Source organism: Drosophila mauritiana, chromosome 2R (assembly GCF_004382145.1).
Source record: "Drosophila mauritiana strain mau12 chromosome 2R, ASM438214v1, whole genome shotgun sequence".
Classification (NCBI taxonomy): domain Eukaryota; kingdom Metazoa; phylum Arthropoda; class Insecta; order Diptera; family Drosophilidae; genus Drosophila; species Drosophila mauritiana.
Genome location: NC_046668.1, coordinates 10,953,918 through 10,979,899, shown reverse-complemented (window position 1 = coordinate 10,979,899; position 25,982 = coordinate 10,953,918). Strand labels below are relative to the sequence as shown.

The following is a 25,982-nucleotide window of genomic DNA, read 5'->3' as shown; positions in this document are numbered from 1 at the left end:
TGGTACCCCATGGCCAGCACTTTGGCACTTCGGCTAAATGACTGCATTTAAAAAAACTGTTGCCGACTTCCGTTTCGACCGTTTCACTCCTTTGGCATCTGCTCGAGGTGATTAAGTGCGATTCGAGGCGTGGAGGCAGATAATTTCTGATATTTTATAGCCCCGCTGGTGTGTATGGAGTCGGGAATGCTAAATGGGCAAATGGAGGAGCTCCGTCTGTCCAACCAGCCAACCAACCAGAGGTGTGAGATTTGCCGTTCAGGCCAGGCTTGGCTTGTTTTAACGGCACTTTAAGCCACTCAGCCGAACAAGTTAAGTACGGAAAGATCGCTTTTTCCTCAAGTGGGCTGAATGGCATTTCTTCGCTGGAATCTCTAGCCGTGTCCTTCGCTGTAATGCATTGGCCCCACCTACGGATCACCCACGCAGTCCTATGCAAATAGGCCCTAATCCTTGAGGTAACGCCCCCGCGAAAAGTACAGTGTGCTAAATGTAAAGCGAGATACATTGTTGCCCAGATGCTTTTATGGTCAGAATGATTTCCTGTAACTGCAGCCAGATCTCTTCTCTGTCTTGCAGATTCTCCAACGAATCTCCCTTCCTTACTTTAGGTTGGTCAAAATCTGGATTTTGTGGTTGCGTGCATTGAACTTTTCGAACATTTCGGGTTGCAGAATCAGTCTCGGCTTGTTGTTGTTGTTCGTGTTTTGGTGTTTGTGGCGGGTTCAAGTGAATTATTCATGTTGTCATGTCGAATCGGCGGAGGGCGGGTAGGTCCGGATTCGAAGCTGCAAACGAAATTGCATTCTGCCAACGCAGCAGAAGTTACACAGATAAAAAAAAGTGCAGTTCGTTTTTATCAGCGACATTATTAACTTATTTCCTTTTTAATAGCAATGAGGTACTTTTTCTTTCTCATTCGGTAACATTTGATTTGGTTAGTGTGGAAATTGCTTGTATCTTAAACTTTTTTTCCCGGTGTCAAAATTCTGCTGACTTTTGGATAGCTTTGTTTTTCAGTTTATTTGGTGTCGAATACGGTTCCTCCTGCTGTTTTCCATAAAAATTCCCGCAACATGAGTTTCCCCAAGTATATGCAACATCTACAAGCTGTTTTTTTTTTTTTGCCTCCGCTTGTAAGGAAACAAATAGAACACAACATTTTTAATTAAATGACAAGAGCAACTTTTGTTAAACCACACTGCATTGGCAAAAGTTTATGTGCCGGAACAGAAGTTGTCATTGTTGGCAGATGAAAAGCCTGGCACAATGCAAATCCCTTGAGAAAGAAACCGAAGAAGACATCTCGCATCGACCATCAATAAGTGCCACAGAAGTGAGATATTTCCGAGTCCTTCAAGCTGCTCTTAGTCATGCATATATGTATATATAGAGTACACACCTTAAGAACCCACAACCTTCGAAAGACGAACAATTTCCGGCGCTTTGTCAACACTTCAGAGTGACGTCCGCGTTTTAAACACCATTGAGCAGGGACTTTGCATCGGCTCGTAATTAGTCTGCATTCAAGGGAGAAGAAGTGACCTCATTCGAGACCTCTAAACACTCTCTCCCCGACCGAATGCGCCATTCTTTCTTCTTTTATCCCATTGCGACACAGAGCCCCGGGGCTATAACCACCATATGGAAATGTTTATTTTGACAAGCGCACCCTCGGAACGAGCGGAAAAAATGTGTCCAGGAATATGAAAAGGGGTGCGAAATTAGAATAACATGTCACTCATATATTGTATCACGTAATGCGGCTAAATGTGCTCCTGGCCACGGGTGAAAGCCAGCGAACGCCAGGGTGAGGCGACTCGCCCAGGACAACACCAAACAATTGCCACAATTCCCAGGCTAAGGAGCGAGGAAATATGACCAGGAAAGTGAAAACACAGAGCGCCACAAATAAGCACGAAAATGGGAACAGCACCTCGCACGTGAGTTTTTGGTACACGGTATAGGTAGGATCCTTCCATAAAATCAACTAGTTTGTATAGCAGATGAGGGAAATGTAAGAAAGCCATTAGTCTACATATTTAGGCCTTAGGAGCGAAAGAAATAATATTTATTGTATTTGTTACTTAATTTATAGATGTTTCCTACCCATTTCACAGTCATTTATCAACCTTAATTGATGCATTATTATAGGGTACTAAATGGTCGAGAAGCCACGTGAGTCCATTGTTGTCACACAATTCTTTTCAGCTAGTTACACCCATGTAAGTAAAGTTGTTTTTTTTTTTAATTACATACCCACCACATAAAGCTTGAAGTTATGTGAGGGAATGCTTTTAATTAAATCTGGCATTAAGTCCTGCGACTTATGACATGCCATGACCTAAAAATTTGTTCAAAGATTTTTCATTCCATTTGCATATGACATACCCCGACAATTTTTTACGACCAGACTTTTTTTTGGGGTCCCTTTTGGAGCTGCCTTGGAGCTGGCATTGATAAATTTCGCAGCTGATAAGGCGGCTCCCCATTTTTCCAGGACACTTTTCACTTTTAGGGGTGGCTTTTCTTTCTCGTTTCGAAGGGGCGCAGAGACGAAATTCAGCGCAGGACATTTAATTTGTTTGCATTACTTGCGCTTTTTGCGGGGATTTCCATTATCCCTCCCTCATTTCCCGCGATTGTTTATTTCTCGAGCCGAAAATTGAAATATGATAAGCCTCTAAGCCACCCCAGGCTTAGTTTTCAAACCAAATCAATCAGTTGATGTATTGTGCAGCTGCCCACCGATCTTGGGTAATCTTCTTCTGGCACCCTAAACTCGACCTGAAACTATGGCTGATCCCTAAACCTAATTGCATTTTGGCCTGCACTGGTTCTACCTGCGCTTACCTGATCCCCTAAGATCACTTGTTCCCTGGGTTTGAGCTAATGATAATGACTCTTACGGCTACCATTTTGTTGGGTTCTATTTCTTCGATTTCGGAATACTTTTTCACAGGAAATCGTTTTTGTTTTGGCTCAAATAATCGCAAACAAGTGCGCTGGTTTTCAATTCGTGTTGTGCAGTGTTTAGTTTATCTCGTTTCAAGCGAAGCTCATTAGTAATGTTCGAGTTTTGAAGCACTATCGGTTTCGCAACCATCCCATTTCGAGTTCTTATCTGCAGGTGATATGATGGGAAGCAATTACGGTGAATTACCCCAGGTGATTGGCACATGTGTCTGGAATAGGGCAGGGTTTTCGAAAGTCCCTCAATTTTACGAGTGCCAAAAGAGCGCGAGTTGCGAAATATGACAGCTTTTCGGATCAGTTCGCCGTTGACATCACCTTTCGCACATGACGGTTTTTTTTGTGTGGTCCCAATGCCTGCTTTCTGGCCCGTCGACCAGACATCCAGTCGCCAAAACTGTACTTGCATTCATATTTGTTAAAATACAGATATCGAACTTTATGGCCCCGAATACACAACATAGATAGGGAATTGTATAAAGAGTAAAGTACAGATAGTGACATGAAATATGGTGGATGAGTAGAGTGACAAACCTCGTACATTTTTGGGTCTTAAGTTTATTTATATGTACATTTGTACCATTTAATCGTAATATTTATTGAGTGGTTATAAACTCATCTAATCTACCGAATTTGTACAACTTTTTAGATTATTTCCTCCTGTCAGAAGGCAATTAAGCCACAGCCCAAGAATTACAGTTCAATCACGTGTTCATAAATATTTGTGTATATTTTATAATCTTTCTGTGTAAGCAATTAAGCTTGCATTTCATGGGACTTTGGTTTGAAATTATAGATTGCCAACCTGCACAACGAAAGATAGAAACTATCAACACTTTGATAAAGCCCTCTTGCGCCACTATTGTGCAAAATATTTATCATTTTAGATCGAAATGCTCACCTTGACTTGCCAAACTGTTTCCAATCAGCTGGAATATGAGACAACTGCTGAGCAGCCAGTTCCACAAAGTCCTGCTGCTTCTGTTTGTTGTGATGGCCATTTTCTGTTTGCTTTTCGCTGATTTGGCTGGAAACCGTCGTTTGCGATCGGAGGTAACTCGAATGGCTCAGGTTTATTTGGATTTTTGCGATTTGTTTACAACATTTTGGCTCTTGATACTCGCCAATCGCCGATTGCTCCTCCTATTCGTATCCTTTGCACCCACACACACACTCGCGCGTTGGTACGCGACGAAAACACTCACACGCGACTTTTCCTCACTCCACTTTTGTTGTGTATTCTTCGGCGATTATTGCTTTCGATTCTCTTGTTTTACGCTATTCGCATCAATCGTTTACGCGTTTTTGTTTTGCCGGCATTCACCGCCTAGTGTTGTTGTTTCAGGTCTCGTTGTTGCTGTTGTTGCACGCCTGCAAGCGGGGCATTTTTACAACAACAACAGAAAATACTATCAACAAATTGCGCACACACACACTCGAGTAAGAAGCGTCGTCTCGCTCTAACCTTCGGCAGGCATCAGGACTTGCAGCTGCAGTTCTATTTTAATCACATTTTCAGCGGGTTTATGTATTATTTGAGTGCCTTTTTGATTTATTTTCGATTTTGGCTGCACTTATTGTAATTTTCCACCAATTTGTGATGGATTTTACTATTGGCAAACGCGTTTTCTCGCCACTAAAGTGTATACATGCGCGCAACGACCTCGACGACCGAAAAAAAATCCGAAACTGTCGAAAAAATCCCTAGCTGCGCGGGTGATGCGAAAACACATCCGCTATCGAAACTTATCGTTTGTCGTACTACTATCGATGACGATTAAATTACTTTCGCAGCATTCATATATGTATTCTTGCATATTATAAATTCATTATCATTTTACAAAGGGTTTTCTATAAGTAACGAAGGAATCAGTGCACAGTTTTCTTCCTAACTGAATCATAATATATTTTGATGACTATCATCGAACTTAAAAAGCAATCGATACTGGAGTCCACACCACCAAAAACGCGTTAGGGTCAGTTAAGCAATTTATACCAAATGGCGCGTAATTCAAAAGTTAGGACCAAAGTCAATTACTTATTGTCAAAAGCAACAAATATTCTTTTTTCGAGGACATTTTTGCTGGTGGGATAATAATTATATGCATTTATATCAGAAGAAGTCATCACTTTAAAAATTTTTGTTAATAAATTAAATAATTAGCTGAGTTTTAAATGATAAGGCGACACAGTATATAACTATAAAAACATTTTTTAAAACGTATTAAATAATTTGATTTTTCCTTTAGCTAAGTTATTCAAAAGATTTTCTCCTATATTTAATTGATTTTTTTAAGATATAAAGCTCGAATTCAACAATTTATCAGTTTTACTTGACATAAATTTCTTTTTATGAGAGTCGCAGAACATTAATAATTAAAAATTTTAATGGCTTTCAAAATCGAATGTGTCTTAACTTTCTCCCCGACTAATCTTGTTCATAAAAACGTCATTTCTGAAAAATCCTTTGACACAAAACTTTATTCTCAAACCAATGGGAAAATCTGCTGTTTGAAATGCATTTTTTGCAGTCAGCCAGTGATTGCCACCCCCGAGCAACCGACGTGCAGACAGTTTGTGGTTAAAAGTTGTGGCTCTAAAAAAATGCATGTGGCAAAGGAACACTCATTTAAAAAGCGCCGACCAGCAACCACCAGGAACTTTAAAGGCTGAAAAAAATGAACATATCGCTTTCCGCCTCGGAGAAATGTGAACGCAATAAAAAATTCGACCAAGGCCGACAAATTGTCGGTTCAGCGGGGGCGGGGGGCGTGGCGTTGAAATGATAAATTTCACATTAAATGCCAGCGCTTAAACGAAAGCGTCGTAAAAATAAACGACGGGGTGAAAAAGAAGGGGGAGGCATTTTTTTTTTGGGAATGGCAGGCCGCAAAAATAAGTGAAATGAAATTCCCTTCATTAGCGTATCATCCGTATGCCCGCAAAATGTGGGTCAAGTTTCGAGGACTTATCAAATTACCAGAACCGGAGATTTTTCGCTGCTAATTGCAGGTTTTTTTAAAAGCAGCACACACATTTCCCCACCAGACGCCACTGCAATTTTCAGTTTTAATTAATCCGAGCTACCGAGTCTGTCGAGTATACGTATCCCCGTATCTGTATCTGTATCTGCATCCGCATCCCTGTATCTGTTCTGCCAGCTTGAAGTTGGGCAACTTCTGGGCACCCACAAAACGCGGCGACTGATGGTGATTTGGATTCTGGTTCGGATGGTTCGGATGTGCTCCCCATTCAAAGCTTTTAGGTGCCGACACGAAAAGGCGCTTAAGTGAATTAAGCCTGTATGTGGTAATATATAAATTAAGGCATGCACTTCGGACATGGAAATTGCTTAAATATATAAAAGGTTATCGAGTTTAACTTGGTAGAACCATTGTTCTTCTCACTAAAGACTTCCACTGCATATCGCTTTCTAAAAAATTTGTTTTAACTAATAAGGGAAAAGATATTATGTACTAAGTCAAGAGCATTATTTGTTTCAAGAAACTATGTGCCATCAGGAAGTTCAGAATATTTACCTAAAAGATAGTTAATGCTTTATCATTTTCTAGAAGTGATACAATTAAGTTTGATCTTAAAGTAGTTTAATAAAAACCTAATTAATGAGGGCTTACTATTATTAGTATGCATTTCCACCACTTTGATTGTCAGACGGCTAAAATGGTTGGCCATTTCCCGACTTAATTGGCGGCGACAGGCGACGCAGGCAGCAAATTGCAACGACTGGCAGCAACAACAATGGCCAGCGAACCGGTGAGAACAACAACAAAGTAAGTTAAATTAAGTTAGCGTCGGCAGACAACAAATCTCGGCTTGTGTGCCTGTCCATATGCCCATTGCGCATAAATCAAAATCAACTTGTAAATTTAATATGTCGCTGTGTTTTTCTTGTTTCCACTCCTTTTTTTGTACCATTTTTTTTTGTGGCGCTTGCCAGAGATTCGCTGATGATTTATGCTGATGTATTTTGAGCGCCAACGAATTGCCGAGAAAATACAACAAAAAAGTGGTGGGGATTACAGAAAAATAATCAATTGAATGTGCAAAAACTAGAGAGAACGCTTGGATTGGGTGCCTCGACTATCTGATACCCCTTAACTAGCTAGAAGGAGTCCAAGGGAGTACAAGAAATAGGAAAAAAGTCTTTTCGAGATTGCATTTAATATAATTGTAATTACCATCCAAGTGATCCTGATCAATAATATATATGTTCTTTACAGGGTCGGAAACTGTTACTATTCCGCGAATCTAATATACTCTATTATGCAAGGCTGGGAGTATTAAGAAAAACAGAAAAGGCGAGTTCTGGCTAAAAATTAAATTGAGTTCTTATAAGAACACTTGCATTTAATGCAAATTTTAAAAGTGTCAAAAGCAAAATTACATTATAAATAAGTGTTCAACTTAAGTATTTTTCTGTTAAAGCAAGCCAAGATGAAAAAATTAATATATCTACAAAATTTAAAATCTAAAAAATCATTAAATCAATCATTATTTATGCAACATAAACCACTTATTCTTTTTCTTAGAAATTTTCTTATAAGAATAACTAATTGATATGCTGCGCGGGAATATCCCAAAAAACAACAATATAATTGTCACACATTAAAATTAATTGGAAATATCTTCGTGAACCTGAAATCGAGTCAATGGATACTGAATTATGCTAATTTTGGGCCCTGCTGACAGTTTGACACTTTTTCTTCGATGTTTTGATGTGGATCTGGGTCTCGGTCGTGGTCGTGGTTGTAAATTGTGGTCATGAGTTAGGGATCTGTGGAAAAGGCAATCGAAGTTTTCCCAAGGAAAACAAATATTTCGTGTGAGGTGGAAAAGCATAAGTGGAAACGAAAGCGAAATTAGGTTGCTTTTAAAAAGAGGGGGGTTTTTCGAGTGGGATTGGGGGACTTCCAGTGGCATAAAGCGATCCACGTCCAGATCCCCACCAAGTGCAAGTATGATGCATGTGGGGCTGTCTCAGTTTTGAGTGCAGGGAGCAAAATAAATGAGTTTGTCAGCCGGCAGCGACATGATTTGATAATTGGTTTTAAAAGAAATTCGAAAGCTGAAGTTGCAGTTGCATGAGTGGAGCGAAAACAGGAAATGGAAATAGTTTGGCATTTCAGTTTCTTGACAGTGCAAAGATAAGTTAACTAAAAGCCAATCTTAAAAGGCGTTTGGTTCATAAATGCGTAACATAATAATTTGGATTTTCGAACTGGAGTCAAATTTATAAATATGATTGAACGGCAAATATTTTCCCTTAACACAATTTTTTGCCCAAATATTCTTTATAGCTTTGACCTAAACTTGCAACTTGGGTTTACGACCACAAAACTTTTGGCCAATGACACTTGAGTGTTGGGTTCCGCGAAATTGGCTTAAAGAACAAAAGGAAATGACTTGACAGGGTCGCCAGGCTGACTCACTGATGGCGGATCAGAAGTTTCGGCCTTTGGGTGGGGCAATGTGGGGCCACTCACCCGGACTGCGAGTCATTTCAAAGTTCGATACGGTTATGTAAGAGCGTACCCCCCCTACCAATTCCAAATGACGCATATTTGGGAAAAGGAAACATAAAATCAGCATAATTCCCGACACTTTGCCAGATTTGTGACTTAATTCCCGAGTGGCTAAGTGACACATCTTAATTACACGGCCCCACAAATTTCATCCCAACTCTCAATGGGCATCCATCCGTCTCCTGGGCGCCCATAATAGACTCATTAACTTGCATTTGGCTGGCTAGGCTGCTAAAATGCAAATCTTCTCGTTTTGTGCAGTTTTGTATCTTGTGTGCTGCATGTTGCATGCTGCTCATTGCTCATTGTTGTCGTTGGGGCGTGCAGTTGCACTTGTCGGTGGCCATAAATTAAAGTTCTGGCTCCCCTTTTGGTGGGAAATATTTGTCGCATGCCAAAAATTGTACAAGCGACAGCATTTTCAACATGTTGGCGGCAGAAAATGCATTTCATGGCCTGTCTGGACTGCAGGATCCCCCTTTTCCAAATTAAATCCTAGCAGCTGTTGCTGAAGGGGCAGGATGGGTGGGCGTCTGGCCAGGAAAGCGTATCCTTGGCAATGGTCAGTCAAGTTCAAGGCAAGGCTAAGGATAAAAAGGAGCGGATGCAGTGCAACTTCAAACTGGCAGCAGCTGGCCAATAAAAGCCGGGAAAAACTAAGGAAAAAGACTTTTCGAAATGGAAAAAATGCATATGTATCTATATAAATTGTTAATAAAAAAAATATTATTCAGCTTTAAATTTTCCGGACTTAAACAGATGTACTTTAAGCACTTAACCATTAAAGTTTTCCCCACTTTCCCGAAATATCTCATCACCTGTTTTTGCTGTAACTCCGCCTGTCGCGAGGAAATTAATTAAGAGGATCCTGCACTTTTTGGGCGATTTTAGGCAGGCAGGCAACTTCGGGCCAATAAATCCTTCAGCCTGTCACAAAACTCCTTGGAGTCCTGTTCCTTTTGACAAGCTGGCAGGTGGGAGATAGGCAGCAAGAACTTCAATTTTTGCGGAAAAGGAAGAACTCCCTTCGTGACGCAGACAAATTAGTGCAGTTAAAATTAGCAGGCGACTAATTTGATTACGAGCTGATGAAAAATATGCCGTCGTCATGTCCTAGAGATTTTAATAGGCGCCCGGGCATTTTCCGGAAAACTCCGCTGCAGTTTGCACATAATTAAAACACAATTGGAAACGACAGGAGAGAAGAGAAAAAGCCAAGTTTATTTTCAGCAAATCGAGAGAATATTATTCCTAATTGCCACTGGAATGTGTCAGCTTTACTTTGTCAAATTTTTCGCACAAATATTGATAGAGATTTTGATTGCGAAACGCAAGAGTTTCACATCTCAGCCACAGGCCAAAAATGTTGAACAAATATTTGGCCAGCAAACAGCAATGACTTGCTCCAAATTAAAAGCGAAATGGAAGAGAATGTTGTGGACTCAACTATTGGCTTAATTAAGTGACTGGGTGAAATATTCCCAGAAAAGATCTACTATTTCGAGGGCGAAAGTGCATTTAAGCGAGCCGAAAAGAAGAGATAGACACCAGGAAACCCTAATGACCATAGATTCCGTGCTCACATAGATACATACAAGTAATACCTGGCTCATCAATCATCCGCTGTGTGAAACTTGTAGCGAAAACGCTTAAACGTGACTTCCGATTTTGGGTAGCAGAATACCAAGTACCGAGTACCGAAATCGTGTGTTGATGCTAGCTAGCCGCCACTAAGTGAAATATTTATTACAGCCATGTATTTCTATCTGTGGCAGCGCAAGGTGCCAACGCTTGTGGCCATTTCCATTGCGGGATTGGCCCCCCAAAAGCGTCTCGTGAACCCGGCATAAATCAATTATCTTGGGATAGCCGTTCAACGGCATTCATAAGGCAAACCGCCTCGTATCCGATGCATTCACATGCTCGCCTGCACTCGTAATATGCATTGAACCCGTTTAAGCGGACCGCAAATTCGATTTGACCTTTCGGCTGAACTTTTTGCCTGTCTGCAGCTTCGTTTGCCGGCATTAACACGTTTGGCAGAGCGTAATTGTCCATAATGGTAGCATGAACATTACGTAGTTATACCCGTTACTCGTAGAGTTAAAGGGTATACTAGATTCGATGCAAAGTATGTAACGGGTAAAAAGAGAGTTTGTTTCCAAATGTCGTCGCCACGCCCTAATACAAACTAAAACCCACACCTTTTGTCAAATTTTTAAATGTTTTTTCAGTGTAGTAGTGTAGTGTAGTGCTTCTCTCACTTTCGCACTCTCGTTCGCACTTCCGCTAGCTGAGTAAAGGGTATGTGTTAGTCGACGGGCTCGACTCTAGCGTTTTCTCTTATTTTTCCTGTTGCTTAATAATTTAACAGTTTTACAAAGATTGTTTTACATTTATATTCTTTTTTAAACTCGTCTTGTAAATTACTTTCTTTTTTGGAGTCTTGTTAAATGACTTTTGATAGCCATTTCTTATCAAGAAAATGCCAAATAGAACGTAGTTATAGCTCGATCAAGTTCGTAGGCTATCCAATGCACTTCAAACTTATAATTACACTCCGGAAAGGGTAGAATTTTGGTGAGCTTATAATTTATACTATGATACGACATCTTATCCAGCACAATATCATGCTGAAATGAATGTAATATGAATATTTAATTTAACAACTTCTGGTATACTTACGTTATAGGGAAACGTGTGGTTTGTGCTGGAAAAATCTTTGAAGAGATTGTAAAAATACAGCGCAATCGGATTGGGATTTCCCGATTTGAGAAATCTGCACCCGTCAAGAGTCATATTGTAGAGAAAAGGCTTATAGCCATTCAAACGTTTATAGAGACCAAATTGCACCTGAATTAAAAAAACAGTAACTTATTTTATTCGCTTAAGTATAAATATATAAGTTTACTAAATTATACCTTAATTTTGGTTATGGGTATCTTTAGTAGTTTAACTTTGAGGGAAACATATTTGTAAGATCGGTTCACAGATTTCAGATAGCAATATTCAAATAGGGCAAAGTCTTTATCCAGAGACTCGAACTGTACGTTTGAAAATTCCACTAGGGAATAAACCTAAAAGAAGCTTTTGAAATATGACATTTCAGTAATAACAATTTGTTACCTCTGTGAGATAATATATACAAATCAACTGAAATGCAACGCACAATTTCAGCTTGATTGCCATTTTATTCTTTTAGTTATACACAGTAATAAGGCGTTCAATTCTTTTTAAAATAATGATACTTTGGATTTGCTTTTTTATTTCCTTTTTAAGGTATAAACTTAACTATTCACTTATGTTATTCGCCTCTTCTGTCTTTGTTTCCTCCGCACTTTATTAAATAGATAAATTTGAAATATTGGCTCAGCGAAGAAGTATTTGAAGTTTAAATTGAAGTATTGTCAATCTAAAAATGGAACTTTTTTCATCAATATGAGTGTTACGACGGCGGGAAAACAGAGCTCGAACATGGTTAAAATATTGATGAATCGAATAAAACCATTCCAGATTAGAGCAGTTAAAAAGCATGAATTTAAAGAGATAATAATTCTAATCGATTGTTCTTATCGAGAAAAGAACTGCCATTAAATTGTTCAATGTGTTTTAATGGTAATTTTTTAATTATGCAACGAAAATATTGTGCAAATGGCATTTAAATTGTTGAACATTAATTTGTGTTTGTTATTATGATACAGCTCGCAAAAAATAATAACCACTATAATATTTTTTGGTAGGAACAAGTTTTTATAATGTAAATAACAATTATAAGTAAGTTTCACGCCCACTTTCAAATATTGTACGTTTTTTTCTGTTTTTTATAACCATAATAGGAATATGGATAATTATGATTAAGTGGCGCCACCTAGCGGAAACAGTGCTGCCCATCATAAGAACGTAAAAGGCGCCATTTTTAAATGACTAAATAATATTTTTCATTAATACAAGTTTAACATTCTTTATCTTCTGAAAATAGTATATCTTAAGAAAGGATACATTTGATACAAAAGGATGGTAGGAAACGAGATGTTATCACTGTGGACATAGTTTCCATTTTCGTCTGCAGTCTTAATTTAATGAGTAACTTTGCAGGATGCTTGGTGGCGTCTCTTATCACGTCGCTGGCATTCCACGCTGCAGTAGGACGCAGTGAAGCAGCAGTTAAAAACGGCCTCATCCAGGCAATAGTAGCACCACTGCTTCCTTTTCACTTCAGCCAGCTTCCTTTGCGTGGCCGAGAGCTCTCTCCGGCACTTTAGGAGATCGTTATTCGCCTGCAGTACTTCGGCGGTTAGACTATCATATGCTACGGAGTCAGGAATCCCACGAATGGGCACCGGCGATGAGGTATTAGAAGTGGTGTTATTGAGCCGTCGCCTCCTTGCAGCGCCGGGAGTGGCTGGAGTCGGCGGGCGTCCTCGTTTGCCGGACGCACTCGTTTCCGTTGACTCCGTGCAGTGGGATAGAGCCACCTGAATGAGATTCTCGGCAACGGTGGGATCTGCATGGAAGCCGAATAGCGAGGCGGAATAGTGGGATAACATCATATGACACTGCAGTTCTCTTATCGCAGCGCTCAGAGCTCGGGAGTTCCGTGGTTTGATATGCGACTGAATGTCCGACTCGATGGGAGTAATATCACGTTCTGAGATGAGGGCCCGGGAATGTGTGCCACCGAAGAAGCGGACGTCGTACTTGATGGGCTGACGCTTGGAGACTTTCATCACCTGTTAAAGAAATTATATTTATGTATTTATGTAATACATAGTAATGATAATATCGTACGCACCTTTGCAGGCCATGGTGGTGAGCCCACCTGCTTGGCAAATACCAACTCGTGCCGCTGAAGACATGGCTTGGCGAACCAGAGATCCGACTGGCTGGCCTCGTTGGAATATCTGAAGCAGTCGGGGCAAAGACGGATTTCTCGGATGTCGTGCGTCACATCTCTCATCAGCCACTTGGTGGCATTGTACTCAACGCTCTTCGGCCCAAAGAACACGGCCATGTTGTGCTGCAGATCGAGCAGATCCATTAGGAATTCTGTTAGGTACGTATACTTCTCCGCCGCTATGTTTTGCTCGATGTCGCGCAGACCCAAAATCTTTGTCTTGAAGAGGAGCCGCTTAACCAGCGCCTTGTCGCGTTCGTTCCAGTTCTTGGCCATGTACTTGGCCACATCCATACAGATCCAGGAGTGATGCTGGTCCCAGGAGTACTTCAATAGGCAGCCCAGCTCCTGCTTGTCGAGTTGCGGTGGGTTGTGGAGAGCGGCCAGGGCGAGCAAACGGCAGTGGGTGCAGCGCTCCAGATCGCTGCCCTCATCGCTATCCAAGCTGCTCTGTAGCTCGTCCTTGATCCTGGGCAGCTTTCGCTGGCGCGCGCCCTTTTGTTCGCACACAAAGAAGACGTCGTCGTCCCACTCGATATTCTCGCGCTTCAGCAAATCCGTACTAGCTAGCAAAGTCTGATCGATGTTGCTATTATGATCGAGCAGGGGCGTTGGCGTTTGGGGGATCTCCAAGTTCTGAGTGTTGTTCAGGGGCTCATCGTCCGATTCGTTGACCGGGAACTGGTAGGGTTGACCCTTGTCCGAGGGCACTGAATAATTGGGCTTCTCCGGGTCCTGTCGCTGGCATTTCTCGTGGAAGGAGCGAACGCAGGATATGCATTTCTTAACGACTCCGGGCAAATGGCACTCGAAGCAAAACGGATCATTTGGTGAGCTGTGCAGCCGGCTCACTTTTTGACAAAAGGCGAGGGTCAGACGCTTGGACCGTCCGCCGCCTGCTCTGGCCACCAGTATGCCTTGCTCCGTGGCATTTTTCACCGACAAACTGGCTGCCCCTGAAGATGGATTTTAAGATGTTGAGACAAACGTTATGGATTGGACATTTAATGGTTCACTCACCTGCACTCATTAAATTGAGCAGGGAACGCTCCAGAACCGTCGCCGGCAGCCCAACGCCCTTTTTCAGCTTGTCCATCCAAATACGGATGACTGAAGGAGGAAAATCGCTGGCCATTTCATTTGCGTTTTCAAGTTTTCTCGGAAATGAAATCAATTTTTGGCTAACTGGAAGCGTTGTCGGACTGTTAAATTGGGTGAACTCGCGTTCGCGTTGCCAACTATAGGAAACAGGGGCTGCCACCTAGGGAGAACTTTAAATGTACATACAAATTTAAGGATTTTTAAATGACTCTACTTAAAATTCAATTTGTAATTATATGCAGCATTCCATTTATAATAATTTGTGAAACAAAGTATGCGAGTTTATTTCAGTGAAAAATAGTTAGAATTCGTAATAATGGTATTCCTCGATGGCATTTTCACACGGATCAGCGACGGTAACACTGTTGAAAACAAAAAATATACACAACTTATACAATCCGACACAAAAGCGAGGCAAAGAAGGCGTGCCTAGAAGAGCGGAGGACGCGGAGGTGATCCAAAGCCATGGCCATGCTGACGCGATTGACCAGCAGCGGCACCACCACGGTGGCCGGAGCACCCGGTTCACCCAAGGGCCTGCAGCGTTTCCAAAACTACATCTCGGCCTTCTTGTGGCCGGGAACGCAGCGGCAACGTACCAAGTCCACACAGCTCGATCCCATGGACTGTTTCACCAACGACTTGGTGACCAGAAAGACCCAGAAGTGGGAAGAGCTGCGCGACAGCCTGATAAAGCGGCCATCGTCCGGAAATCTGGAGACGGACGCCAATTGCAATGTGGGAACGCAGGGAAAGACTGTTAGTACGTCCACCAGCTTTAGCCAGAACGTGGGTCTTATGTCCAAAGGCATGATGAGTGATCTGAAGGCGCTGCGCTCCCCACAACTGGGACTGGATATCAGATCCCTGTCGCAGGCGCAGCTGGACAACCTGCTGATGGCCACGTTGGAGATCAAGAACAAGCTGGACTTTCTCTACCTGATCCGTCAGTGCATCCGCTGCAACCTGTTGCCCTCCAACGAGGTCTTCGTGTCCTGTTTAAAGTATCTGAGCGCGCAGCGCAAGCTCCAGCAGTTGGAGGCACTGGCGGAGACCTGTCGGCAGCTGGAGCACCCCTTCTCACAGACCTACGCGGATCTGGCGCCCTTCCGCGCCATCGCCCTGTGGAACAATGGTAACGCCGACGTGGCCCTGATGACGCTACATCGCGGATACGGGGTAAGCATGACTTCGGAGGAGGGCAGGCGGATGGCGCGCACCGCATTCCGCACCATTTCCGAGGAGACTCTGGCCCAGAAGAGTGAGGCGGTGCTAGTGTCGCTACTGGAGGTAGCGCGTGCCATTCACCGCGAGCACAAGGACATCTTTGTGGTGGCCTGTGTGTGGAAGCAATGCTTCGCTAGTGATTGGTTTTGCGATCAAAAATCGGCTTCGGAACTGTTTGAGCACTACAAGGAGCTGCAAGAGCTAGTGGAGAGGAGGTAAGCAGCTTTAATTTCTTTGAATCCCGAAATTTGAATACCAATGTAACCTTCCTTGCAGAGCCAGTTCTTTGTGCTCTTCATTCCTGGCTCGCAACAATGTTGATGCGGTGCATCGACTAATCGAGGCGTTCTTGCAGCACCAGCAGCGTTCGGCCTGCTCCAGCTGCCTCAGCTTGCTCTTCAACTATCAATGTGAGTCTGTGCAACACCACCGAATATTGTGTAACTAACCGTTTCGTTTTAGATATGCGCAAGGACCTGCGAGCCTGCGCTGAGATTGTCAAATCCTGCAGTGAACTAGAGATGCCGCTAAATGAGCTGCAGAACGAACAGTTCCTCAGTCTGTTCCTCGACCAGAGCGATCCTGTGGACTCTTCGGGAATGGCCAGCAAGTACAAGGCACCCAAGTCCTTCCAGTACAAGTTCTAGTCCCCAGTTTCCATCGTTAAGCCGTTGTCATCGTAGTTATAGCACAAGTGTTTGCACCATTGAGCAATATTGCAAGCATCCCCATTTAGGCCCCCACAAGGAATGTAGCGTCTCTTCAATAAATGTTATTTAATATCCATCTTCAGGTGGCCCCTTCATCCACCATGTTGCCCTCGGGCAGTTGGCCAGGCAAAATGCCCACGCATTCATAGCAGCGGGATATCAAGTGGTTGCCGCATCGATGTTGCAAGCACTGTTGGCACCGCGTCCGGGATTTGGTGCCACGCTTGTTTCGAGCGCAGGGCTTGCACCTGCGATGCTTCTCGCCATACCGACTAGCCAAATTAATGCCCAAGGGCAGGCTCATCTTGTCGGGTGTTAGCACGCCTACGCTGTGTGTTAGTTTCGCCTCGCCGGTCGCCTCACTGAGCAGCCGCTGACTGGATTGGCCCAGGATTTCACAGATCTGCAGTCGCATCACGAGCGAAGTGCTGGTGGATCTTCGCTGAAGGCGTCGCTGTAATCTCTGCTGTGTGAGAAAGAGTCCCAACTGTCTCTGGAAGTCGCGCTGTTCCATAGCGTCATCGCCTTTGGGCGAAAGTCGTAACAGGATCCATGCATTCACGGCAGCCGCATTGAGCACAAAGTGAAGTAGTTGCAGAAAAGGATTGATCTGCTTCCTCAAGGCTGCGGGCGTTGCGTGGGCTGTGCTGAAGCGCTGGGAGAGTTCGTGAAACTGCTGACAGGCCTCTGAGGTTTGCTCATATGCCTTGACTGCATCCACTTGGGAGCTAAGACCGCAGCAGAACACCGCATCGCCATCGAGCGGAATGAGCTTTGAGCTGCCACCAAACAAGGGTGATTCTGTGGGCCACTGTCGCGGCCAATGTGGCGAATTGGCCTCCAGCTTACCCAACGAGCTTATTTGCCGCTGCGCCAACTGTTCGCACTGCGTCAAGCTTAGATACCGTGATCCCAGCGTAACATTTCTTCCCGTGGTCTTGAAATCGCAGATCAGTTGTTCTACATCCTTGTCCGGACATCTCTGGTTTCTGCTTACCACTGCATTGGCCATATACAGTGTCCTGGCATCACAGCAGAGGGTCATCCGTGACTTGGCCACCGCGCAGAATGTCTCATCCACGGCCAACCAACTGCTGCAGCCGTAGTAGGATCTGCAGTTGATTATAAGGCGCTGCCAGAGCTTTTGGCCCTCGGACCAGCCGAAATTTCCCGCCAGACACTCGGAAATGCTTTCGAATCGAGCGAGCGACATTGATGCTCGGAATATGGCATTGCCCAGTTCCAGGGTCCACAGCTCATCCAATGGCCCATTGTGCCTGGCATTTCGAAACACTCCACAAAGGTAGCTAAGACCCAAGAATGCCCGCAGCTCCACAACGTCTAGGGGCCTCTGGACACTTGTGGCAGTTCTTCGCTTACGCATCTGTTCATTGATATGGCGAAGTAGAGACCGCAGCATTTCATCATCGAAGAGCAGCATCCACGCTTCCACTGCATTGGACACTGTTCGGGCGGGTCCTTTGCCACAGGCCTGTTGACCTAAAAGGGGTAGATCATCTGCAGAAATATCTGGGCTCCTGGTCACGCTCCATAGCTGCCCACATGAAGATGTGTAGTTTCCGGTATTATTAGGTGGACGACCGCGTCCTCGCTTCTGGGCAGCTGGCCTGGCGGAATCCTCCTTCTTCAGCACCACGTCAGCCAGTTGGTCCTCGTTCATCAGCATATCGCTGTCCTCGAAAATCCAGGGAAAATTGCAGGCTGCTTCCTGTAGCGGATCGGAGTCATCTCCGTTAAAGGAGGCACTTAGAACTGTGGAATCGACCGGCGGCAGCTGCTCCTCCACCTCCATCCTTTCACCATCCTCGTCTTCTTCCTCCTGGTCGCTACATTTAATATTGGCAAGCAGCTCCTCGTCCAGCACGCATTCCATTGTTTGTTTATAAACTTGCAACAAAACAAACCTTTTCAGTCGCCGATAGGTTTGGACAGTAACGTCTATACATATCGATAATTTATATAGTTATCGAAAAAAAAAACATTTAAAATGTAAATCTTAAGCTTGAATGGTTGAATACTTATAAACAAAAGCATTAATTTGTTATATTTAAATTATGTACATTCTAAATATATGATAAATAGAACTTGTTTATTTTAAATGTAGATTTCATTTCCTGCCTAGAGATAAATAGTGAGGGCTATGCATGGCAAAGTGTATGTTTATAATTTTTAAACAAAGTGTACTTAACAAAACTTGATGTATTTATTCTTGGCGCCACTCTTCAAATTTCAACTGAACCTGCCAACTGAACTAACTCCAGTGGACCCCCATCCATGATTTATCGCACGTTAGCGGTTATCGGATTTTTTTCGCCACTAATTTGTTGTTGTTTGGCACGCAGCAAGAAAAAGGAATAAAGCGCTTTAAAGGCAGTGAAAAATTGTTTCCTCCAACGTTCCTAACTAAATCTACGTAGTCCGCGAAAAATGTCCGTCTAAATGGCCGCGATCATAAGGTTCTGACGACTGCCCCGTCACCACGGTTTGCAGAGGGCAGTAACCGGGGCCGGGCTGTAACACTGGGAAATCCAGTGTTTAGTCCAATTAAATAATAGTGGCCCATTTTCGGGCATCGCAGGTAAATCCCTGGGAGCTCAAGACGCCCGTTATTTGGGCGCGCAGTGAATTTGTCAAAATATTTTGGTTAAAGTGTCAATTTGACATGTTATATGTCATGGTCTCTCGTGTGCGAGTGCGATGGTTATCGATAGTTGGCCCCAACTTAATTTATTTTAAATATTTTTAAAATTCTCCTTTACTTAATTCTAAAGTAAAGATGCTTTCGTTTCATGCATAATACCTTGGAAATTAATCGATTTAACAAGTATACCAATTGGAAAGAAATCAAAAATCGATTTGAAGTTCGTATTTGAACCCCAGTTGGCGACTTTGGTGTCTGAATGATGCCTGCCCTCGGAAAAAGTTAGTTGAATCTCAAAGTCTGTGGTGACAACACCTAAGGAAACTAAAAAGTGATAATTTTTTCTGTTTGCAAAAATTGTAATTAAAGTTTCTGTTCTTTTCCTTTCAACATTTTCACACTTTTTCTGCTTGTGTTCTAATGAATTTTCTGACTTCTGAAGCTTAAGTCTTAGCTGCAATGATATCGCCGGAACAAGAAGAGGTCAATATGGTCCTGGATCGCCATGTACGGCAGAATATCCAGGACATGATGCACGAGGCTCATGTCCAGGCGAGCCTGCTGGAGAACGAGGGTAAGTTTCCTATATCCCGGTCGAGTTCCGTCTTGTTCATGCCCGTTTTTTCCATGTCATCTGCAGGACGTGGCCGTTTCCATTCGGACTCGAGTTTGGGCCCGGATTCCCTTCACGCCGACGATTCCATGGCCGACGTCATCGTCGAGGAGGATCAGAGCACCGAACAGGGCTCCAACCAGGTGCAAAACTACCACGACATGATGGTGGACAGTCAGCACCACATCGACATTAATGGGTCGCTGCGCAAACGTCGCGGAAATCTGCCCAAGCCCTCTGTAAAGATTTTAAAGCGTTGGCTTTATGAGCACCGCTATAACGCCTATCCGAGCGATGCGGAGAAGTTCACCCTGTCCCAGGAGGCCAATCTGACGGTTCTTCAAGTGTGCAACTGGTTCATCAATGCACGTCGCCGCATTCTACCCGAGATGATCAGACGTGAGGGCAACGATCCCATGCACTTCACCATATCGCGACGTGGCAAAAAGGTTACCCCCAACTGTTCGGTATCATGTGCGTTGACTGGGCCGAATCCCGCACACGGAAGTCCCGCCTCCGAAGTGGTGTGTTATCTTCTCGTCAATCATTTTACGCCTGAAGTTACTAAATTGCTTGACTCCAGGTCGTTGGCGCCACAGAGGAGGTGGATGGCGCTGGTGAGATTCACGAGGGCATCGCCAATGTGCTGACTAACTTTGAGCAGTATGTGCAGGGCCCCAATGGACAAATGGTCAAGATGGAGCCGGAGTACGAGGACAGTGTCATCTACAGGTAACTACCAGTCTCTGTGTCCTGCTTCCCTAGTGTTAGTCACTTCTATCTCCTACCCCACCTACGTCCAAACTCCATTTCCTCTTCCAAGCTGGCAGCAGGCCATTGCAAACAACCCGATGGGCTTTCAAAGTCTTCACTCCTCGCTGCAAGCAACCATGATCGATAAAATTCAAAACTATCAGATGCGCAAGGCTGCCGCCATGGGGGGTTCGGCTGGCTCAGGTGGTGCTGGTGGGTCGAACTCTAGCTCCAATTCTGCCACATCCATACTGCCATACAGCCTTTTTGGCCAGCTGCCGCCAGAGTTCGATGACGAAGAAAAGCCAAGAGCTCCGAAGCGCGTAAGAACGCGGACGATTGCTGCAAAGAATCCTAGGGAGAATGCCAAGCAAGCCAAGCCTAAGACTGGGAAAAAGCAAGAATCCATGTACTGCCATAAGGATTCATACGGCGGAATCGTGGGGACTCCTAGGTACAGCTTCTGCTCCCATTGACTGATACAGAGCCTTAAATCTTAGTCAAGTGCGACTGACGGTACTAAGAATTTTCTTTTCACCCTAGGTCCGAGGGCGAAGAGAGTGCCCAAGGATACGAGTCCTGTGGGCCGAACAGCGAGGAGGAAGTACGCTTCGAGACCTCCCATGATTGGCAGAGCGTAATAAAGTAAGTAGCTATGTGGATGTATTGAGATAATATTGTAATCTTGGCCTTTGCAATTCCAGAACTGTATTTGGTACTGAGGAAGTCAGCACTTCGGCTGGCAATAATCCAGGTACCTCTGGTTCGAAGGAATCTGGTCAGAATACCGTCTTCTGGAATCGCAATCAGCAGACTGCGAAGCGTGACGGTGAGTGAAGTTTGCAAACTTAGAGCACGCTTTCTTTGGTAAAATCCAATTCTTTTATTCTTAAAGAAAATCAACACTTGACAGACTACGAAAGCGAGCTGAATAAAATACAGGCCTCGGAAATCCAGACAATCGATTCTACCAGCTCCAATCAACAGGACATCGGTGATAATCTGCAGGCCGACGAGGTGTTCACTGCCGCTGAAGCAGAAGGTGGCCAGAGTCAATTATCTGCTATATCGCAGGGTAACTTATACCTATTTTTATTCATTTTTTTTATTGCCTTTTTAATTATTTTATAATCTCGTTTAGGTCCACATGAGCGTGGGAAGTACAAGTGTCTCTATTATCTAGTGGAAACTGCCATGGCTGTGCGCCAAAACGATGACGTCCAGGACGACGATTTCGTTTACATGGGAGACTAGAGCTCCAAACCAAATACCCACGCAACAGATCCCGACTTCCCAAAGTGCCGAGGCGTGTATATAGAAATAAATATATATATATATATATTTAAGTAATTTAATCAACCAGCACTTGGCCCAAAAATTTGGCTCTAACCCATGTTATTGTGTTAATTGAGTAGGTTACTAACATAATGTACAAAGCTATAGATCAATTCGCAATGCAACCGCCCAAATACCCTTTTCCCCCAAGTCAATTCACAAAGAAATCGACTTAGTTTTGGACCTGACTCTTTAAACTAAACATGATCGTGTACACTACTGATACTTAAATAAAACAAAAACTCATTTGTATTACACATTGCCATAAAATGTTGGTGTATTTGATCTAATTGGCTGATTAGAGCCATTGTATTTTAAGGTATCTAGTAATTATGTACATACATACATAAAATGAGATCGTTTGTAGAAAGACAAAATTATTTGTTATTATTATAATTGTATAGGAATTCTTTGGGGTTTTCTACTAAGTAATTTAATAGGCTATTGTGAATTTAAAAAATCGCAGGACTTCTAATCTTCTAATAAAGAGTGGCGCAAAAATAAACTGATTCGGTTTTTAACTATAAAGCTATTATACAAAAAAAAAGATAATGCTATCAGATACCCGGTACTCATCCAGTGGAAATGCGAACACGAAATTTAATCATTTTTCTGGGGTATATTGGGGAATAAAACGAAGAAAAATCTAAACATTTTTCAAAAGTGTGGGCGTGGCAGTTTTGTGCGGTTTGTGGGCGTTGGAGCGGGCGTGGCAAAATAGGTCAACAAACTAGTGCTGAGTGTATGTCTCTGTATGCTTAATCTCTGCATTTTAGCTTTTATATTTCCTGAGATCTCGACGTCCGTACGGTCCTGTCTGCCCAGACGGACAGACGGATAGGGTAAGGTCGATTTGGATATTGATTCTGTTCAAAAATATATATTTTTTATATGGTCGGAAGCGCTTCCTTCTGCCTGTTACATACTTTTCAACGAATCTAGTATACCCTTTTTCTCTACAGGTAACGGGAATAACAAGTGACGATCGAACCTCCAACATACAAATCTTCTGAAATCAAAATGATATTACATTTGACCAAATAAATGCACTTGTCTAAACTTTACTTACGTTTGACTGGGCGCATCAATATTTTTATATACATTTTGGATAAGTTAAATAATAGATTTCTAGACGCCCGTTATTTGGGCGCGCAGTGAATTTGTCAAAATATTCATGGTCTCTGGTGTGGCAATGCGATGTTTGTGCGATAGTTATCGATAGTTGGCCCTAACTTAATTAATTTTAAATATTTATAAAATTCTCCTTTACTTAATACCTTTAATACGTTCGTTTTATGGATAATACCTGGGAAATTGATCGAGACCAGCAGACCGATTGGAAAGAACAATTTATAAAAATCGATTGAAATTTGTTTTTGAAGCCTAGTTGGCCATGACTTTGGTGTCTGAATGACTTGCCTGCCCTCGGGAAAAGTTAGTTGAATCTCAAAGTCTGTGGTGAGAACACCTAAAAAAAAAAAATAAAAAGTGACAATTTTCTCTGTTTGCAAAAATTGTAATTAAAGTTACTGTTCTTTTCCTTTCAACATTTTCACACCGTTTCTGCTTGTGTTTTAAAGAATTTTCTGTTTTCTGAAGCTTAAGCCTTAGCTGCAATGATATCGCCGGAACAAGAAGAGGTCAATATGGTCCTGGATCGCCATGTACGGCAGAATATCCAGGACATGATGCACGAGGCTCAAGTCCAGGCCAGCCTGTTGGAGAACGATGGTGAGTTTCCTACATCCCGGTCGAGTTCCGTCTTGTTATGGCCGGTTTTTTTTTTGCCATGTCATCTGCAGGACGTGTCCGTTTCCACTTGGACTCGAGTTTGGACCAGGATTCCCTTCAAGCCGTCGTGGGTATGGATCAGAGCACCGAACAGGGCGCCAATCAGGTGCAAAACTACCGCGACATGATGGTGGACAGTGAGCATCACATCGACATTAATGGGTCGCTGCGCAAGCGTCGTGGGAATCTGCCCAAGTCCTCTGTAAAGATTTTGAAGCGTTGGCTTTATGAGCACCGCTATAACGCCTATCCGAGTGATGCGGAGAAGTTCACCCTGTCCCAAGAGGCCAATCTGACGATTCTTCAAGTGTGCAACTGGTTCATCAATGCACGTCGCCGCATTCTACCCGAGATGATCAGACGTGAGGGCAACGATCCCATGCACTTCACCATATCGCGACGTGGCAAAAAGGTTACCCCCAACTGTTCGGTATCATGTGCGTTGACTGGGCCGAATCCCGCACACGGAAGTCCCGCCTCCGAAGTGGTGTGTTATCTTCTCGTCAATCATTTTACGCCTGAAGTTACTAAATTGCTTGACTCCAGGTCGTTGGCGCCACAGAGGAGGTGGATGGCGCTGGTGAGATTCACGAGGGCATCGCCAATGTGCTGACCAACTTTGAGCAGTATGTGCAGGGCCCCAATGGACAAATGGTCAAGATGGAGCCGGAGTACGAGGACAGTGTCATCTACAGGTAACTACCAGTCTCTGTGTCCTGCTTCCCTAGTGTTAGTCACTTCTATCTCCTATCCCACCTACGTCCAAACTCCATTTCCTCTTCCAAGCTGGCAGCAGGCCATTGCAAACAACCCGATGGGCTTTCAAAGTCTTCACTCCTCGCTGCAAGCAACCATGATCGATAAAATTCAAAACTATCAGATGCGCAAGGCTGCCGCCATGGGGGTTTCGGCTGGCTCAGGTGGTGCTGGTGGGTCGAACTCTAGCTCCAATTCTGCCACATCCATACTGCCATACAGCCTTTTTGGCCAGCTGCCGCCAGAGTTCGATGACGAAGAAAAGCCAAGACCTCCGAAGCGCGTAAGAACGCGGACGATTGCTGCAAAGAATCCTAGGGAGAATGCCAAGCAAGCCAAGCCTAAGACTGGGAAAAAGCAAGAATCCATGTACTGCCATAAGGATTCATACGGCGGAATCGTGGGGACTCCTAGGTACAGCTTCTGCTCCCATTGACTGATACAGAGCCTTAAATCTTAGTCAAGTGCGACTGACGGTACTAAGAATTTTCTTTTCACCCTAGGTCCGAGGGCGAAGAGAGTGCCCAAGGATACGAGTCCTGTGGGCCGAACAGCGAGGAGGAAGTACGCTTCGAGACCTCCCATGATTGGCAGAGCGTAATAAAGTAAGTAGTTATGTGGATGTATTGAGATAATATTGTAATCTTGGCCTTTGCAATTCCAGAACTGTATTTGGTACTGAGGAAGTCAGCACTTCGGCTGGCAATAATCCAGGTACCTCTGGTTCGAAGGAATCTGGTCAGAATACCGTCTTCTGGAATCGCAATCAGCAGACTGCGAAGCGTGACGGTGAGTGAAGTTTGCAAACTTAGAGCACGCTTTCTTTGGTAAAATCCAATTCTTTTATTCCTAAAGAAAATCAACACTTGACAGACTACGAAAGCGAGCTGAATAAAATACAGGCCTCGGAAATCCAGACAATCGATTCTACCAGCTCCAATCAACAGGACATCGGTGATAATCTGCAGGTGGACGAGGTGTTCACTGCCGCTGAAGCAGAAGCTGGCCAGAGTCAATTATCTGCTATATCGCAGGGTAACTTATACCTATTTTTATTCATTTTTTTTATTGCCTTTTTAATTATTTTATAATCTCGTTTAGGTCCACATGAGCGTGGCAAGTACAAGTGTCTCTATTATCTAGTGGAAACTGCCATGGCTGTGCGCCAAAACGATGACGTCCAGGACGACGATTTCGTTTACATGGGAGACTAGAGCTCCAAACCAAATACCCACGCAACAGATCCCGACTTCCCAAAGTGCCGAGGCGTGTATATAGAAATATATATATATATATATATATTTAAGTAATTTAATCAACCAGCACTTGACCCAAAAATTTGCCTCTAACCCATGTTAATTAATTAGGTTACTAATAATTACATAATGTACAAAGCTATAGATCAATTCGCAATGCCACCGCCCAAATACCCTTTCCACCAAATCAATTCACAAACAAATCGACTTAGTCTTGGACCTGACTCTTTAAACTAAACATGATTGTGTACACTACTTATACATAAATAAAACAAAAACACGCATAAAATGTTGGTGTATTTTATCTTATTGGCTGATTATAGCCATTGTATTTTAAGTTATCTAGTAATTATATACATACATACATA

General features: G+C 43.3%; 8 protein-coding genes across 15 annotated transcripts in view; 4 read left to right on the top strand and 4 right to left on the bottom strand.

Moving 5' to 3' along the window:
* Nucleotides 1-4,651, bottom strand: part of LOC117138306 (neogenin) — a 34,935-nt gene extending 30,284 nt beyond the window's left edge. For all 3 annotated transcript variants that reach the window (XM_033300309.1, XM_033300310.1, XM_033300311.1), the window contains exon 1: nucleotides 3,875-4,651. In XM_033300309.1, the coding sequence (XP_033156200.1) occupies nucleotides 3,875-3,974 (100 nt within the window). In that variant the 5' untranslated portion in view covers nucleotides 3,975-4,651. The remainder of the gene's footprint in view (nucleotides 1-3,874) is intronic.
* LOC117138309 overlaps nucleotides 1-7,266 on the top strand; it is a 39,352-nt gene extending 32,086 nt beyond the window's left edge. The window contains exon 4 of the mRNA XM_033300317.1: nucleotides 7,215-7,266. Coding sequence (XP_033156208.1) covers nucleotides 7,215-7,246 — 32 coding nt within the window. The 3' untranslated portion in view covers nucleotides 7,247-7,266. The remainder of the gene's footprint in view (nucleotides 1-7,214) is intronic.
* Nucleotides 7,267-10,993: 3,727 nt separating this feature from the next.
* On the bottom strand, nucleotides 10,994-12,111 carry LOC117136161. The gene is made up of 4 exons (XM_033296883.1): nucleotides 11,643-12,111; nucleotides 11,438-11,593; nucleotides 11,202-11,369; nucleotides 10,994-11,149 (listed from the first exon to the last, which is right to left on the bottom strand). The coding sequence occupies exons 1-4, from the start codon at nucleotides 11,703-11,705 to the stop codon at nucleotides 10,994-10,996; spliced, it is 543 nt and encodes a 180-aa protein (XP_033152774.1). The 5' UTR covers nucleotides 11,706-12,111.
* A 339-nt stretch (nucleotides 12,112-12,450) lies between these two features.
* LOC117136157 lies at nucleotides 12,451-14,624 on the bottom strand. Its single transcript, XM_033296880.1, has 3 exons — nucleotides 14,431-14,624; nucleotides 13,309-14,366; nucleotides 12,451-13,246 (listed from the first exon to the last, which is right to left on the bottom strand). Exons 1-3 carry the CDS (start codon nucleotides 14,543-14,545, stop codon nucleotides 12,593-12,595), a joined length of 1,827 nt encoding a protein of 608 aa, XP_033152771.1. The 5' UTR covers nucleotides 14,546-14,624; the 3' UTR covers nucleotides 12,451-12,592.
* Nucleotides 14,625-14,864: 240 nt separating this feature from the next.
* On the top strand, nucleotides 14,865-16,524 carry LOC117136159. The gene is made up of 3 exons (XM_033296882.1): nucleotides 14,865-15,953; nucleotides 16,015-16,148; nucleotides 16,201-16,524. Exons 1-3 carry the CDS (start codon nucleotides 14,977-14,979, stop codon nucleotides 16,383-16,385), a joined length of 1,296 nt encoding a protein of 431 aa, XP_033152773.1. The 5' UTR covers nucleotides 14,865-14,976; the 3' UTR covers nucleotides 16,386-16,524.
* Nucleotides 16,500-18,400, bottom strand: LOC117136158. The gene has a single exon (XM_033296881.1). The coding sequence runs from the start codon at nucleotides 18,340-18,342 to the stop codon at nucleotides 16,528-16,530; it is 1,815 nt and encodes a 604-aa protein (XP_033152772.1). The 5' UTR covers nucleotides 18,343-18,400; the 3' UTR covers nucleotides 16,500-16,527.
* A 558-nt stretch (nucleotides 18,401-18,958) lies between these two features.
* LOC117136937 (homeobox protein Mohawk-like) lies at nucleotides 18,959-22,081 on the top strand. 5 transcript variants are annotated; one of them, XM_033298081.1, is made up of 10 exons: nucleotides 18,961-19,047; nucleotides 19,241-19,391; nucleotides 19,553-19,684; nucleotides 19,751-20,247; nucleotides 20,307-20,455; nucleotides 20,547-20,930; nucleotides 21,020-21,121; nucleotides 21,181-21,305; nucleotides 21,372-21,551; nucleotides 21,618-21,730. In XM_033298081.1, the coding sequence occupies exons 3-10, from the start codon at nucleotides 19,570-19,572 to the stop codon at nucleotides 21,728-21,730; spliced, it is 1,665 nt and encodes a 554-aa protein (XP_033153972.1). In that variant the 5' UTR covers nucleotides 18,961-19,047; nucleotides 19,241-19,391; nucleotides 19,553-19,569. The 5 variants fall into 5 exon arrangements, with proteins under 5 accessions (XP_033153973.1, XP_033153972.1, XP_033153974.1 ...); XM_033298082.1 differs by lacking the exon at nucleotides 19,241-19,391 and having other exon boundaries at nucleotides 18,959-19,047; XM_033298083.1 differs by lacking the exons at nucleotides 18,961-19,047; nucleotides 19,241-19,391 and adding an exon at nucleotides 19,401-19,469.
* On the top strand, nucleotides 18,975-25,892 carry LOC117136938 (homeobox protein Mohawk-like). Of its 2 annotated transcripts, XM_033298086.1 has the most exons (9): nucleotides 18,975-19,047; nucleotides 23,411-23,542; nucleotides 23,614-24,089; nucleotides 24,149-24,297; nucleotides 24,389-24,772; nucleotides 24,862-24,963; nucleotides 25,023-25,147; nucleotides 25,214-25,393; nucleotides 25,460-25,892. In XM_033298086.1, exons 2-9 carry the CDS (start codon nucleotides 23,428-23,430, stop codon nucleotides 25,570-25,572), a joined length of 1,644 nt encoding a protein of 547 aa, XP_033153977.1. In that variant the 5' UTR covers nucleotides 18,975-19,047; nucleotides 23,411-23,427; the 3' UTR covers nucleotides 25,573-25,892. The 2 variants fall into 2 exon arrangements, with proteins under 2 accessions (XP_033153977.1, XP_033153978.1); XM_033298087.1 differs by lacking the exons at nucleotides 18,975-19,047; nucleotides 24,389-24,772 and having other exon boundaries at nucleotides 23,428-23,542; nucleotides 25,460-25,572.
* The last annotated feature ends 90 nt before the right edge of the window (nucleotides 25,893-25,982 follow it).

What these genes read in the sequence shown, in the direction of transcription:
- LOC117136161 (XM_033296883.1), bottom strand. Translation starts at nt 11,705, where the DNA reads ATGGCAATCAAGCTGAAATTGTGCGTTGCATTTCAGTTGATTTGTATA. An exon ending in TACCCATAACCAAAATTAAG is followed by an intron (nt 11,370 to 11,437) that starts GTATAATTTAGT and finishes TTTTTAATTCAG; the next exon opens with GTGCAATTTGGTCTCTATAA. An exon ending in ACCACACGTTTCCCTATAAC is followed by an intron (nt 11,150 to 11,201) that starts GTAAGTATACCA and finishes CATTCATTTCAG; the next exon opens with CATGATATTGTGCTGGATAA.
- LOC117136938 (XM_033298086.1), top strand. Translation starts at nt 23,428, where the DNA reads ATGATATCGCCGGAACAAGAAGAGGTCAATATGGTCCTGGATCGCCAT. An exon ending in GAGGACAGTGTCATCTACAG is followed by an intron (nt 24,298 to 24,388) that starts GTAACTACCAGT and finishes TCCTCTTCCAAG; the next exon opens with CTGGCAGCAGGCCATTGCAA. An exon ending in GGAATCGTGGGGACTCCTAG is followed by an intron (nt 24,773 to 24,861) that starts GTACAGCTTCTG and finishes TTTTCACCCTAG; the next exon opens with GTCCGAGGGCGAAGAGAGTG.
- LOC117136159 (XM_033296882.1), top strand. Translation starts at nt 14,977, where the DNA reads ATGGCCATGCTGACGCGATTGACCAGCAGCGGCACCACCACGGTGGCC. An exon ending in CAAGAGCTAGTGGAGAGGAG is followed by an intron (nt 15,954 to 16,014) that starts GTAAGCAGCTTT and finishes CCTTCCTTGCAG; the next exon opens with AGCCAGTTCTTTGTGCTCTT. An exon ending in CTTGCTCTTCAACTATCAAT is followed by an intron (nt 16,149 to 16,200) that starts GTGAGTCTGTGC and finishes GTTTCGTTTTAG; the next exon opens with ATATGCGCAAGGACCTGCGA.
- LOC117136157 (XM_033296880.1), bottom strand. Translation starts at nt 14,545, where the DNA reads ATGGCCAGCGATTTTCCTCCTTCAGTCATCCGTATTTGGATGGACAAG. An exon ending in GCTCAATTTAATGAGTGCAG is followed by an intron (nt 14,367 to 14,430) that starts GTGAGTGAACCA and finishes ATCCATCTTCAG; the next exon opens with GGGCAGCCAGTTTGTCGGTG. An exon ending in CACCACCATGGCCTGCAAAG is followed by an intron (nt 13,247 to 13,308) that starts GTGCGTACGATA and finishes TTTCTTTAACAG; the next exon opens with GTGATGAAAGTCTCCAAGCG.
- LOC117136158 (XM_033296881.1), bottom strand. Translation starts at nt 18,342, where the DNA reads ATGGAATGCGTGCTGGACGAGGAGCTGCTTGCCAATATTAAATGTAGC.
- LOC117136937 (XM_033298084.1), top strand. Translation starts at nt 19,570, where the DNA reads ATGATATCGCCGGAACAAGAAGAGGTCAATATGGTCCTGGATCGCCAT. An exon ending in GATTGGCAGAGCGTAATAAA is followed by an intron (nt 21,122 to 21,180) that starts GTAAGTAGCTAT and finishes TTGCAATTCCAG; the next exon opens with AACTGTATTTGGTACTGAGG. An exon ending in ATTATCTGCTATATCGCAGG is followed by an intron (nt 21,552 to 21,617) that starts GTAACTTATACC and finishes AATCTCGTTTAG; the next exon opens with GTCCACATGAGCGTGGGAAG.